This window comes from Orbicella faveolata, unplaced genomic scaffold, assembly GCF_042242905.1.
Source record: "Orbicella faveolata isolate gen_17 unplaced genomic scaffold, um_ofav_v1 contig_12, whole genome shotgun sequence".
Taxonomy (NCBI): Eukaryota; Metazoa; Cnidaria; class Anthozoa; order Scleractinia; family Merulinidae; genus Orbicella; species Orbicella faveolata.
The window spans coordinates 9990001-10005538 of NW_028301539.1; the positions used below are offsets into that span (position 1 = coordinate 9990001).

The 15538-nt window shown below is 36.4% G+C and overlaps 3 protein-coding genes across 3 annotated transcripts in view; 2 read left to right on the forward strand and 1 right to left on the reverse strand.

Annotated features, from left to right (window-relative positions):
* LOC110051384 (uncharacterized) overlaps positions 1-3173 on the forward strand; it is a 3436-nt gene extending 263 nt beyond the window's left edge. Inside the window, exons 1-4 of the mRNA XM_089283761.1 lie at positions 1-1639; positions 1794-1856; positions 2241-2330; positions 2985-3173. The exon at positions 1-1639 is cut by the window's left edge and continues 263 nt beyond it. Of these exons, the coding sequence (XP_089139887.1) occupies positions 632-1639; positions 1794-1856; positions 2241-2330; positions 2985-3038 (1215 nt within the window). The 5' untranslated portion in view covers positions 1-631 and the 3' untranslated portion in view covers positions 3039-3173. The remainder of the gene's footprint in view (positions 1640-1793; positions 1857-2240; positions 2331-2984) is intronic.
* A 2490-nt stretch (positions 3174-5663) lies between these two features.
* LOC149116526 (uncharacterized) lies at positions 5664-9849 on the forward strand. The gene is made up of 4 exons (XM_089283680.1): positions 5664-7240; positions 8231-8293; positions 8520-8609; positions 8869-9849. Exons 1-4 carry the CDS (start codon positions 6245-6247, stop codon positions 8920-8922), a joined length of 1203 nt encoding a protein of 400 aa, XP_089139806.1. The 5' UTR covers positions 5664-6244; the 3' UTR covers positions 8923-9849.
* On the reverse strand, positions 9503-14554 carry LOC110051371 (uncharacterized). Its single transcript, XM_020757409.2, has 4 exons — positions 13487-14554; positions 12983-13042; positions 10473-10562; positions 9503-10318 (listed from the first exon to the last, which is right to left on the reverse strand). Exons 1-4 carry the CDS (start codon positions 14552-14554, stop codon positions 10265-10267), a joined length of 1272 nt encoding a protein of 423 aa, XP_020613068.2. The 3' UTR covers positions 9503-10264.
* Between the last annotated feature and the right edge of the window lie 984 nt (positions 14555-15538).

Consider the following 15538-nt stretch of genomic DNA (forward strand, 5'->3'; position numbering starts at 1 on the left):
GAACTTTGATAAGCTGATGCGAAACCCGGCAGTGAACAGTTATAAAAAATGTAAGCAAAAACAAAATAGAACAATTTTTTTTTCTAGACCTCTTGAAAAGATGGGCGGTATTCGTTATGTCATTTTACAGCACGAAAACAATTTCTACCAGTCAGCTTATCGTTCCAAATGGAAACGTGACATCTTGCTTGCACAAGTAAGTGACATTTACAAGTCACCGTATGCTAAATCTAGGTTTTTAATTAATTCTTTTCTTGAGAAAGCCGCACAGGGTTCAAAATGAGTTTAAATTGTACATAGCCTTTTGGGTTTTTGAAATTCTAATCTTTTCTTTAAATATGAACAATACCTAATTATTTTGGCACATTTTAACTCTTTTCTTCATATCCTGCAAGTCAGAATAAGAATAAAAGCAATTACTGAAGTTAACATTAGTTATGTTTTTTGAAAGGAAATCGACCACCCACTATTCATAGAACATAAATACTCAAGTTATTAAAGAGAAATAGGGATATATTTCTGAACAGCTGCAAGCTGGCTGTTGTCTTGAGCTTTACGGTCATCGACCCGCTTAAAAGACTCCGGTATAGACGTTCACTTTGATACTTTTTCTCTTCCGCTTTTACAAACAATGTCACGAGTACATAACTTTGAGCTTGAGGACATTCAGTCAGTAGGGTCTTTCGTAAACGAAAGTCAATCGATCGAGTCACGAATAGAGAAGGACAATCGCGAAGATTTATCTCGCAAAATTCGTCCCATTCTGCGGTTAATGAAACTATTCGGAGAATACTATGGGGATATTTCAATGGATGAAGGGGTGCAGTCGGACTCCAGCTTCTTTTCTCGTTTTTACTGTGGGATGGTATTGATCGGTCAGTGGTTTCTTGTGGTACAAGCTTCCACCAGCCTTTTCTTTGAAGGCCTAAGGGAGATGAAGACATTTTACTTTTTATTGATCTTCACCATCTGGTATGTCCAATGTGCGGCATTTACCACGATCAGCCTCATTAATTTGCCCAAAAGGCGAGTAGAGTCGTCTCGCTTTAGACGATTTTTCGACAGCTTACTATCAACAACATCTGATTTCAGTGGAAAGACGACACATAAAGTGTATTTAACACTGACGTTTGCTTGCACCTTCGCTTTTCTCAATATTGTTTTGCTTTTGATGCTAGATTTTTACGAAAATGTCTCGGTAGCCCGTTTCCGACCATGGAATGGATTAATTACATTTCGTTGGATTCAGTTAACGTTTTCTGGTTTTGGCGCCCTCGCATGGGGATTAGCATGTACATTGTTTTATGTCTCATGCGAATTTTTGGTCCAAATATTTGACAATTTGGAGAAAAAAGTTTCAACAGAGAGTCCCAATGTCCCCAATATTCGATCTCTGAGATTGGAACACGGTAAACTCTGCGAAATAGTTACTCTCGCCGACAAAGTATTCTCACCTCTGATTTTGTTGACAGTTATTTTGGACGTCCCCTTGATGTGCATCAATTTCCACCAGCTCGTGAGATCTCCATTTTCTAGCGACAAAAACATCATATTGATTGTTAATGTTTCGTACTGGTGCATTGGACTCACGGTTAAGTTAGCCTTTGTCGTGTGGTCTGGGGTAAAAGTCAATGAGAAGGTGAGTTGCGCATTCTCCTGCCATTAAGAAGGAAGGAAGGAGCTTAGGTAGTGTGTTGGACTCCAGATTAAGTCTAGATCTGGGTCATTCTCAATTTTATATTCATTTTAGGAGAAACCATAATTATGCAATTTATTAAACTTTTTCCGCCTAGATTCATAGCCTTTATGACACCCTGCAGAACATTGATGTTGCTGACTGTAAAGAGCATTTGGAGGTTAGTTTACTTTTTATATTTCGGAAGAAAATGTTGTTATTTCAATTTTGTAATAATAATATATATATTTTTTTATGTTAGCAGGGGATTGTTTTGGTATGAATCGAGACATTGCTTACGCATGAGTAGATAAGTTACAGAATAATGCCAGTATTAAAGTCAGCTGATTATTGTAACGGGCAAAAGTAGGAAGCTATCACTCTCTTTCAAATGGCATGATGCACATTTGTCTTCAGTTTTATAAATAAACACCAAAAACAAATAACAAAATTGAATTAGACGCCCATCAAGCAGATCGATTGTTCGGTTTGAAAGTCCTCCACCTCTGTCTTCAGAGAGGTGCAAAATCCTCTATAACCAGGAGAGTATTTCCTTTTTTTTTAGCTGCTGCATTTCCTGATGCATCTTCGTGGAGAACCAATCGGATTGTCGGCAGGAGGATTGGCAGTGATAAACAGATCACTTGTACTCTCGGTATGAATTTACCCAAATTTAGTTTTTGACAAAACTATCAATAAAACAAAAACTGTCGACAAAAGCAGAGCCAGAGCAAAATGGAGCAATAACTAGTGATTTAACTAAGTCGTATTCATAAACTTAAAACCTTCGGGTAGGCTGTTGCGGCTGATCCATCGTGTGTTAATGAGTATCAGGGGCGGAGCATGCTACAATTTATCGACACAAAACTAATAACAAATTTCAAAAGTGAGTAGTTTAAAACAGTTAATGTAATCATGCACTTCTCGTTCACAGATGTCCTTGTTGTATGTTGGTGTGCATCTTCTCATTCTAAAATTTATTTTTATATTTGGTGACCTGCATGCAATATCATTTCGAAACTAAGAGACAGCCCGGACCCTTCTAAGAAACGGCGTTAAGAGCTTAATGGCACTGACCCACAACTAAATACTTTAAAGGAAACGCCCCAGCTGAAGCGATCAAGCATTTTTAGTTTTACTATCGAAGATCGTGTAGGAGAAGCATATTTAATCGTTCAGCGAATTATTTCAATGATGTCTAAACCTGATTTGCATAAAAAGTGTACTGTATAGACTCTGAAGTGTTTTACTTCCCAAAACTAAACATTTTACAGTAATAATCTAATAGACATTTTTTGTTTCATTGCAGCTCGTCGGGATAATCATCTCATACTTCGCAGTGCTCATAACTTTGCCAAGTTAAATCAATCGTGATCTTCTTCCTCGTACATACAGGCTTCCTCTTCCATGTCTGGTTTATGCGGAAATTATATATCACACGCCTCGAGGACTCTACTCCCAACTGGTAGTAATGAAAGCCCAGCAATGAACGCTTTTTTTTTTTTTTTTTTTTCATTTTTTTGATGATTACCAAACGATATCTTTTCATATAATTAACGGCAATAATACATTCTACACTGTACAAATTTTAATCTTTCAGTTTATGATATCAGTTTTGAGATTGCTCTGAGAGTAATAGATAAACTGAATTACTCTAGAATTTCGCTGATTCGTAGGTTAAATTAATCGACGCTCAATCGACCTTGCGCTAGGCTTCGACGATATGCTGTCGTTCTAGCTATAAGCTCCCTAATATTACTACAAAAGTAGTAAGCCTACAGGTAGCCCCTGTTGAACGTTAATCCAGGATTTAATTTCTATTTTTTTAAAAAGTGTTTTTCATTGATAATGGCTAATACGCCGCCATTTCCATCAAACGTAGGGCTATCTAGCTGTCCCTTACTACCTACCGTCATAAAATCCGCTTCCAAAGCTAAAAACACTTAAATATTATTGTAGAGAAATTTGGAACATCGAATCCGTTTTAAGGGCAAGGTTGCTGCACATTTCAGTAAATTATAAGTGTATGTCAAAGCACCGTCTTTTCTGACAGTTAATGCGTAGTGTCGCTTTAAATGTTGCGCAACATTTTTTTTTTTTTTTTTGAGAAAAAATAATGCGGGGGTAGAACTGTCCTCATCATTGAAGGAGTTCAGTCACAGTGCATGACGTATTTTGGCCACGTACTAAATTACCTTTAAATTGAATGAAACCTGAAATAGTAGTTTATTAAGATAGAAACGCACCAACGAGATTATACAAACAACTGCTTAAGTTGTGTGTATAACTGCGATGATCAACCATAACGCCTTCATAATTAAAAGGAATATAATTACTTCGTAGGAAAACAGTAATCTATCGAAGCTATGAAATTGTCCTTTTTTTTCTATATTATCACTTGAAATTGGGCGATTAACTGATTATAATCTAAAAGAGACCTTGCGAGTTTTGGAGTTTTCCGTCCAGTTCAGGAATTGCATTTATGGCTCGTCTTGTCTTACGAAAATAACGTTATCTCAACTCAGTGTCAATGCCTGATGGATAGCTAACCCTGTTTTTTTTAAGAGAAAAACTGATGCCACTGCTTCTACTGGGCGCTTTCATCATTGGAACTCATAAATTATATCTAGTTTATTTTAAGTTTAAAAAGGAAAAGAAAACAAAGTTAAAATAATTGTATTAAGCGTCAGAGAGTAATACATGAGCGTGTTCGCCCTGAATAAGGCCACGGATCGCTGTGTATCCACAGCCGCCTCGTTATGAAACATAATGACCCTCATGAGATAAATCCCTTAATAACATCTGTCGTTAGTCCCCCTATAAAGGAAAAAAAAATAGAAAAACAGGATGCTGTGTGCTAGAATCCACTCCCACAATTCTTAAACCCTTTGTATGATCAACGTCCGTCAGTTAACGCAGTAAACTCTTTTCTAAATTAAGACGATTCATTTTGCATATTGCTGAAGTGTCCTAGTTTTGGACGAAGGCTAACTTTCGAAGGACTGTACAGTAGAATCTGCGGAGCCTACGTTACAATGATCCAAATGAGACTGTTCTTAACATGACCTTTATTCGTTTCATAAGTTAATAAAAACGTAAATCGTCAACTTAAAGACAATGCCTTAGTGTTCCTGTTTGCAATTGAAGAAAAAAGTCGATTATTTGCTAGTAAACATAGTTTTGGAGTTGGTACACCTTGCTGCCTTTACTTAGCTTCAAAGTAAACTATCTGCAAATTCTGTAACACTGACAAAAAGAGGTAAAGTGTTTTAAATTCCTTGTTCCTTGTAACTGGAGTAAGGTTTGTATAATGTACAACGTTTGATTAAAGCGCTTGCGCGCAGTTGCGAGGAAGCACAGTGGCGCCATTGTTTAATTTAGATTAAATGACTTTCCATTTGCTACCACTGTAATTTTACAGCTCTTATTTCAGTCCCAGATCAAGATGGGTAAATAATGAACACAAGGCTCCGCAATATATTGTCAAAGTCTTGTTTTTAATCACTCAGTTCGTTCTACAGTGCAGTGATAGCAATCTTAACGTTTTTGTTGTTATTGTTGTTGTTGTCGTTGTTAATCTGGATGTCTGCTTGTTATTATTAATATTTTTTGTTATTATTATTATTATTATTTTCCTTTCCCTGCTCAAATAGTTTTAAGAGTATTTGCACCACATTAATACCCTTTGCACGTCATTCCTTTGTATCTACGGGTGTAAAGAGTAAACTATTGAAGGCAACGGGAAAATTTCAATTGATTGAGGAAGATTGAGAGTTGCATTTCACTCCATGGATGTGCCTCTTCTTCCCCTTTTTACTTCGAGCTTGCTTCCTCTATAAAATACCTCTATAAAGTATATATATTTTAGGAACGTCAAAGAACGAATTTATCCTACCATTCACAATGAAATTTGCTGAAAACACATTTTGAGTTTTTAGTAGAGATAAATGACCATAGTGTTTTTTTTTTGATTAAGAAATTTTTTTTTTTTAATTACTTCTGGGGTTTTTTTAATTAAGATCACCTCCAGCAACGATTCTGCATCCAATTTCCGAACATCAATTATATTTAAGTTTTGACAGTTGAAAGGCTTTTATTGTTTTTCATTTTAGCTAGTTGACCTTGCGCCTTTTCATGTTTCTTATCGTAAAAATAATTACTTTTTACTGTTTTGAAGACGATTTTAATTTTCCAGGAGAAGTACGTAAACGTTTTCAAAAATCTGTTTAGCATATCCCTCTTTCAGTAGTATATCAGTTTCGCATTTCCAATGTTTTGTTTTGAGTTTTCTGGAGTGAAAAAATGTAGTGAAGTTTGGGGTCAATTTAGTGCTGCTAATGAAAAAAAAAAAGTCCGGAAGGGTGTTAATTGATATCCCGCAGAACATTACTTATGAAAACAACTATATGCGTGAGAAAAGAGAGCTATTGGACATCCTTTAAAGAAAGTCACAGGCAGCGTTATTTTTCTTTCAACAGTGATATAAAAATGTTAGTCACAGGGACAGTTCTGTATGCAGGTGATTCGCGTCAATGGAGATCATCCCTCGTCGCCGTATAAAACCTAACGATGCCGCGAATAGAAAACCTTGAAATGGAAGAGATACACGAAGCGTCTCAGGCAAGCGAACTTGGAACAGAACTGGACAATTGCAATAATCGTCGCATGGAAATTTCGTACAGGCTTCGTCCTATTTTGAAGATGATGAAACTGGCTGGAGAGTTCTATGGTGACTCGTCCTTCTTGGAAACTCCACAAGGGGGCTCAAACTGTTTTTCGCGATTTTACTGTGCAAGTGTGTTGCTGGGACAGTGCATCATCTTTGTACAAGCAGTCGTGAGCATTTTCTTTGAAGGTTTTACCCAAATGCAAAATACTTACTTTTTACTGACGTTTAGCATTTGGTATTTAGAATGCATGGGAACTAACATCATATGCCTTTTTGTTTTGCCTAAATCCCAGAAACAGCCATCGCGTTTGTCAAAACTTGTTAGCAACTTATTCACAAAAGAATCTGATCTTAGTGGACAGAGCAAGCGAAGGCTGAGTACCCTTTTGGCTATAGCATGCTGTGCCGTCGCCTTTAACTCTATTTGCCTCGCAGCTCTAGATTTTTACCGATGTATCTCGGTAGCGCGGTTTCAACCGTGGAATGGATTGTTGGCATACCGCTTGCTTCACTTAGTATTTGGTGCTTTTAACTCGTTTGCATGGGTATTACCAGGGTTGTTGTTTTGTGTCGTATGCACGGTTTTGTCAGGAATGTTTGAGAATTTGCACAAGAAGTTATCCACGCAGAATTCCACTTCTATCAACATTGGATGGCTGAGGCAGGAGCATCACAAACTCTGTGAAACAGTTGCTTTGGCCGATAAAGTCTTTTCGCCGTACCTCTTTATTGTAATGTCCCTGCATATTCCTCTTATTTGCTTCAATTTTCATCAGTTGTTAAAGAATTCAAATGAAGATGACGTATCTTACATCATTACTGTTCTTTACTGGTGGATGGGTCTGTCGGGGGAAGTCGCCCTTATCCTTGTGTTTGGAATAAGAGTCAATGAGAAGGTGAGAGCACGGTTGGTTATGTTTGATAAGCTCGCCTTTACCCTGTCTTTTTTGCAACCTGCAGAAAACTAGCTATTTATTGCGGTAACAGCTGTTCCTGTCAAATCTTGTTGTCGTTGTTTTATTCTAGCTGCAAGCAAGTGTTGTTGTTGTTGTTTTACTTTACGTAACCGTTGTTCTCGGCCATGCTTTAAATTTCTTGCGGTGGGTTTTTGAATACCACCACATTTCATGCCATATATAAATCTGTCCTTTTCTTACTGGTTCCACTGGTAATGGTAACAGAAAAAACAAACAAACAGACTTATATAGCGTATCTTAACCATATTGGACTGTTAAGTATGATCCTTGCTGTAAATTTTATCGAGACCTGCTAAACAGAAGACAAACCCACCAAATATGTCGAGACCCGAACAACAACTAAATTATAATTATGCAACAAAAATATTCTGCGATAAGAAGGCATTTGACTTACTAATAATATGTTTATTATCCGACTGATTTTAAACTGGTTATAAAACGAAGAACGCACACGGTTACGATTTCTGTGGCAATCTTTTAACTAACTTAACAAGCTTACAACAGCAGTATATATTTTTATATATATATTCGGTATACTTCGAGGCCATAGTTAATAGAGTGAAATTGCTATGAAACTCAACAAAAATTCTGTGTTGTATGTTTTTGTTCTCTTTTTTCGCCTTAACCGTGCACAAAACACAATAATTGTTTACTACTGACCTAGGAATCAACCAATAGAAATGTTTTGGTTAGGTAACTCATGCAAAGTGTATGAGCGCAAATCAAAAGATTGCGCACAGTTTTGGACCTTCCAACATAAATCTTGGCATCTTTGTTTTCTCCTTTGATGTTTTCCGGGCTTCATAACCAGTCCCATCTATTAACTATGTTCCAGGCGCTTTATTTGTACCACTGATTCAGCGATTTATTTTGTACTGTAGTTGTGAAATGAATATTTTTTTTTCTTAGATTCACAGTTTCTATGACACCATTTATAATGTAGGCACACCAGACAAAAAAGAGCATCTGCAGGTACGTATAATTATGTTGCCCGTCACTACAATTCCTGTGACATATACTGGGATTACTTTTAATGTGAAGTAACTGCGGGATTGTAGAGTTTTGTAAACTTTGATGAACCACCATGTGTTGATATTTCATCATCACGTGCTCCGTAATTTAGCTCCAATAGCACGAACTTCCATGTATATTATATTATATCGACAGATCGAAATCCAGTTGTTCATAATTTTTTCAGCTATTGCAATTCCTGATACATCTTGGTGGAGAGCCAATCGGATTGTCCGTAGGAGGATTGGTAGTGATAAACAAATCTCTTGCTCTCTCGGTATGTTCCAAACGAATATATTTTGATTTAAGTATTTTGTTTTCTTTTCTTTTCTTTTCTTTGTTTCATTCTCTCCTTCTCCCCCCCTTTTTATCTCCATTTGTCTCTTTCCTCCTTTCCCTCTTTTTTTTTTAATTTCCTTGATTTCTTTGTTTAATATTCAAAGACTTGATAAAGCACACTTCATATGTGTTCAAATGTACCGTCTCTAGCTATATTATATCTTAGAATTATCTATTTTGATTTGATTACATTTCAGATTGTAGGAATTATCATCTCATACCTTGCAGTGTTGTTGACTCTGCCATCTTAAAATTGAAGATCAGCCTGGAATGATGAACATCAAACAAAAACGACAACAACAACAATGACAATGACCAAGGCGACGATTCTTATTTCTTTCTACATGGGTTCAAATTACATTCAAATAAACCTCTCATTTGCTGTATTACTTTACGATACGTTTCGCACAGGCCCTATTTACTGGCATTAAATTTGATATATTACACGAGAAAAGAAAGTAACAATACATGGCAATACGTTACTCGCGATACACTTGGTATTTACTTAAGATATAAGCTATTTACACCACTTTTATTAAATTAGAAAATAAAACATTATAACTTTAATAATGTTAGTTTCCTTTCATTACATAACATAATATTGTCTTTACTATATATTTTAATGCTCTTTTTACGCTTTATGTACTCTTTTATACTTACAAGACGCTTTCTATTACATCAAAATTCATTTAGTACTGTTATGCAGTCCTTCCTGATCTGAATACTATTACTTGACAATGTTACAAAAGGTTGACGGGGTTTTTCGATAAAAGCCTGATGTGGCAATGATTTACATCTCCTCAATTTTTTTTTTTTTTTTTTTTGTCTGTATGTAGCAATTATTTCTTGCATCGAAATGTAGGATATCATAAGTATAACTTAAGCATTTATTAGCGTCGTTGAACCTGTAAGAGCTTTAGCTACAGCATGCTGGCGTAAGCAGTAAGCTGGGCAAAGATTTGGACGTAAGAAGAAGAAATTCTTAAACGGATATTTTCGTGCTCCTAAAATATCATATATAAGATTGCGATATGACGCGACTTAGAAGCAGTTTATCGTTTCATCAAACATCAAAGAAAGAAACAATTCAATTCCTAGTGCTTATGTGTATACGGAAATAAGTTGTTTGTTATTGGCTAAATGGTTTACTAAATAAAGATATCATTTATTTAGCCGCATACTTCCATTACGTCATTGAGTTTTGATAAGTATCTTCATTTCTCAATTACACTTATTTGACAGTTTACAATTTGGTGTAAACTTCCCGCAAGTTAACGTCATATATCAACGCGAAAGACCGTCTTTGACCACATTCCCAAACACCGAGAAGAGAGTTGAAAATACGACGCGCAACGGAGTATTTTTGACCAACTTTAAGAGGTTTAGAAATGTGGCTAAACACTGTCTTGAGTGTTCGATATATCTTCTTAATTGAAACTAAAATGAAGGAGAAAAAATAGTAAACAGCTGTGCTAACTGAGATCAGATATCACAGTTATGATTTCCTTTGTTTAATCTTGATGAATTATTAATGAGTTGGAGAAAGAAATAGAACTATGTGCTTGCATAGGATCATCTTTAATCCGCTTCCATTTATTTAGGCAATGTAAGCATAACAGCAAAATAGGAAACACGGATTCCGACAATCTGGAAATAAATAGAGAATATAGTCTATATTCGTTATGATAAACCAAAATTTTGAGTTAATAATGTCAAATGGGAAATAAAATAATTTGAGAATGATTCAGGATTTCTAAACATCAACAATAGCAAATGTAGTATCATTCAATTCTTCTCATACCGTTAAAGATAATGACTTGGTGATAACTACGAGTCCTCCAATGGAAAGGCCTTTTGGTTCTCCGTTTAAGTAAAACAGAAAAAGCAGCAACTGGGGAATGGAAATACGGAATAATATGTAACATTAACATTAAAGTGCCACTAACCCGAAACTAATATAAATTTTCTTTCTCTCCTGATCACCACTGCGAAAAAATTTTCCTTGCAGCTATTTTCGTTAATTTTGTATGAATTTTCAAAGTTTGCAAAATTGCCCTTTTCCATGTTAACGACCTAGGAATAGCGGAGAATGGGACGAGTTGGCTCCTGACGCGGTACGTCATTTCGGGAATAACAATATTTTGTTTCTGAGAGGAATGTATGCGAACATCCGACAGTGTGTGTCAAAATCGTTGCAGAAAGCAAAGATGTGTTGTTGGAGGCTGTAGCAATACAGGATGAGTAGGATAGAGTATTCCTCTTCATTCAATACCTCTATCTCGACGAAACTCGACCAGAAAAGAAAAAAAACAAAAGGAGTGGGCTGATCTGTGCAAAGCTAAAGAAGGGGAGCCATCGAGGATTTCTTCGGTCTCGGATTCACCGCTACTGTAAAAGCCAAGAGATTGTCGAGCATGCGAATCGTTACAGAAAGCAAAGATGTGTTGTTGGAGGCTGTAGCAATACAGGATGAGTAGTATAGAGTATTCCTCTTCATTCAATACCTCTATCCCGATGAAACTCGACCAGAAACGAGAAAAAGACTAGAGAAGTGGGCTAATCTGTGCGAAGCTAAAGCCGGGGAGCCATCGAGGATTTCTTCGATCTCGGGTTCGCCGCTACTGTAAAAACATAAATACTTTCATGGCCTGTATATTCTTTTCTATCTCTGGCGGAAAGCTTGAAATTGTCAAAGTACTGCATAAGACGCGAATTTGGGATAAGCTGGAAGCCATCAGATTATTCCGAGCTGAAACGATCCTCCGGGTTCCAGACCAAAATAAATAATGGAAACTGTAGGTGAGGAAATTACACGGTTTTTGTACTCGAAAGAGAGAATTTTCTAAACGAATAGTAAACGAGGCCTACGGCCTACAACGAGGCTATTAAGATTGTTGACGCTTCGAACTGGTATGTGTGTGTGAACTAGCATTCAATAAAAACACACGCACTTTGGAGGTCGTAATCCGGCCGTGTTTGTCAATGACCATTCCGAATACAGAATTGTTTTGTGCTTTGAACATCGTCTATGAAAAACGAAATATATCTAAATTACAAGCTTATAACGGATCAAGCATTTGTAAATACATGAAATAAAATTAAACAAACGATTAAGATTCGACTCTATAGCTACCGACGGAGATTGTCGCTCTGAAAGAAGAATGCGCTTGTCAGTCAACCGAAAGGCAAACTAATAAGTCGAGAACTCCCAGGTTACAAGCGTACGTAAAATGGGCATTTCATTCAAAACAAAGTGAAGAAGAAATGTATTCATTTAACTTATACTATACTGGACCTCTTTTCAAGATCCTGATTTACTAGTGCGAAATATGCAAATTTGTGTGTCTTGCGATGTTTTTGTTCGTACATAGTAATTGACTATGCATATACAACGGTCGGTCGACAATGACGAAGCGAAAAGTTACCTCGCCTTCGGATATTGTTTGCCGACATCTCTGCTTATCTCTTATGTCAAAACTATTTTCAATCATTGATCTGGAGAGGTAGGCAGGAGTGGAATTCGACTGCATGATATTTTAACTTGTATTTCGGGGAAAATTAATATGTTTTGACACTCCGAAATCTGCACGCTCTGTTCAGTCAAATTACCAACTCTTTGTGTTCATTGACATCTCTATCACTCTTTAAGAGCTGTAAGTTAACTCTTCAGCCATTATTTATACATTTATGGCCACCCGCATTTATACTTCGCAGCCGTCCAAATCGTAGATGATACAGATGCTAGATGCTAGATGATACAGTTCTTTCACTGAAAAATCCTGTCCAGTTTTGATAGAATATGAACCACAAATAACCCAAAAATGCTTTGACAGCCCTCAGTCCTCAGTCAAAAGTCTCTAGAGTGTTTTAGCCTGGTTCCCGAAGTGACGTCACTAGTAGCCCTACCCAGATCCCACTTTGCGCGGTCGTGAACATTATATGTTCAAACGCCTGTAAAAACGTAGGGATTTTATCAATCAAGATAATTTTTCCACTGAAATAATCAAGGAAACTATTTGATTTCATTAAAGGAAAACAACTGGGGGGGGGGGGGGATTGCTGGCACTTTAACGTAACATTAACATTGCACAGTGCTTCGTTAGTAATGAAAAAAAAGAACTCCTCAGTAGAAGAAATGAAAGGTAATCGGCGAGGAGAATAGATGTGTGGAGGTACGAAGCCAATGAAAATCAACCTAAGCATGGCATGAAATAAATTTCGCTGTCATAAGATATTTTAGAACATGAGCTTTAACAAATGAGCAAACACAACGCAAAAGCAGGGAACAAACACTAATGATCATTCATGTACCTTTCCTTCGGCGCCATCGGGAACTTTGATACTTTGCAGGATACTTTGAACACTGCAAATCTTAGAAAGGAATGACATTTGATGTTAATATATAAGAAAAGCTTTCCCTGGTTGTAGGTGTGGCCACTTGGATACCTGAAAGAGATATTAGGTTGAAGTCTCACTACAGTTACTCTAACGGTAATAGGGTATGTGTAAATTGGTGCAGGATATATTGAACACATTACATCTTAGAAGATAACAGTATAGTTGCATTAAGAAGTAACATATCAATGAAAATTGAGATTATGTTTCATTTGCAAAAAGAAGTTTTCCAAAGTTGTATGTAAGTCAAGAGGTTGGAACTAAAAATTAGCTACTCCTTTCACAATGGTGCGAACTGTAGTTACTCTGGCGGCAATAGGGGATGTTGTTGTCTAAATTTGTGTTGTTCCCTTTCTCAAAATCAGTTTTCACTGTGCTATTTAGTAATTATTACGTTAGATTGTTCATCAGCCTCCTTACCTTCTCGTTTACTCTTGATCCAGAGACGGTTATCAAAGACAGGATCGCAGCTGAGGATAATAACCAATATACACCACCAAAAATAGAGAAAGGAATGGAACTTCCTTCATTCGTCACGGGTGGGTTGATAGCGGCGTAGAAATTAAAACACAACAGCGGGATGGTGACGGAAAAAACTTCAAGCAATGAAGAGGAAAATATCTTGTCAGCGAGCGAAACTGTTTCACACAATTTTTGGTGTTCTTCCTTTAAAGCTGTTATGTCCAGGGATTGATTTAAATCTAGAAAACAAACCCTTTTGCAAAAACAGTCAAATTGGCGCTCAAGAACCAAGCATGTTAAACAGAAAAACAGTGTTGGAAGCAGCCACACGATGCAACTAAAAATCATGGATACTAAACAGAAAATTCTAAAACCATACCAGTCTTTCCAAGGCTTGTAAAACGCAACAGTCAAGTCGGGCATCAACTGAAAGGCTGCTAAGACGTTGAAAGTTGACACAAGAAAAATAAAAATGGCTAAAATTAGTCCTTTTCTGGAATATAATTTCAGCGTTGCCAAATCAACTCTTCTTTCAATTAAGTTAGCAACAAATTTCTCAAAACGGGATTTTTTCCCCTCGTTCAGTGGAAGCACGAAGAGGCAAGTTGTCGCGACGATTGCCAATACAAAATACCACATAGCGAATGTTATTAATGTGTAGAGATTTTGAAGAACTGAAGATCCTTCTACGCAAAGACTAACAATACTCATGGCAAAAGAGAACCAGAGAGACGCCACTATCGCAGTGCAATAAACTCGGGCAATCGAAATCTTTCTCTTGCTACCAGTAGTTGACAATTGTCTCAATCTTTTGAAAGACGTATCTCCGAAATATATTCCACCCAGCTTCATGAAAGTTAATATCGGTCCATATATCGCCTGTATTGCCTCCAGTTGTTGTTCATTTCCATTATAGATATTTGGACTTGTGTCCTGTAAAACGATTGGCGGAATTTCATGTTCTTCTCTGACTTGGTTGTTGGCCTCGTGTACGCCAGTTCTCATGGGCTTCACTCGAGAATCCATTTTTAACTCAATGACGAAATTTACAGATCTTAGCTAAAACGAATGTCAATAGACTGTCGGCTCTGCGTGTTTTAAATTTGCTCATAATTAAATCATGAGTAACTTTTTTTTGTCTGTTTTTGTTTTATTTTCCATTTGAAGTTTTTAGATTTTTGCACAGGTCAACCTTTAATAATATCTTCAGCAAGATTTTCATTGTTAATCCACTGTATCACAGGGGTGTTTATGATGATGGCAGTGATGTAAATAACACGACAGGTTTTTGTTTTGTTTGGACATGCTTTTTATTCTTTTTCTGCTTTAAAATGGGAATTTTAGAAATTGCTTGGAATCTTTTTATAATTTTCTAGACCTTGTCGGACAAAATGATTTTGTGAATTTTCTTTTGCTTTAAAATCGGATTTTCAGTAATTGAAATTTTGTCGAAAAAATATATGGCACTGACATTAAACGCGTGTGTGTTTAATTATTTCATGAAAAACTAATTTCAATATTGAATCTTGATATAATTTTCTAGGCTTTGTTGGACACAATGTATGTTTTCCTTCTGTTTTGTTTATTTTCTTTTGCTTTTAAATTAAATTTTTAACAACTGAAATCTTGTCAAAAATGGTAGTGCCTTGACATTAAACACGGATGTGTTTAATTATTGATAAAATGAAAGGTACATAGTGTTCCACAGTACTTCAGTATTAAAATAAGTCCCTTCCTGCGAGTTGATTAAGTTGATAAATTTATTTGTACACGATAAAAAAAACACTCCTTCGGCACAATTTAAAGCATATCTTTAACTTATCATATCACTAAAGCTGCTTTTCAAGGAAGCCTTGTCTCATTCAAAGCTGTAATGACGCAGTTTCAGTTTAACTTCGCTTGAAGAAACTGTAGATCGGAGCTCCTGAGAAATGCTGTTCCACAACATAGCATCCCTGATTATTTTATTCTTTCGCATAAGTTGTATTTTACTATTGGTTATTCGTATTA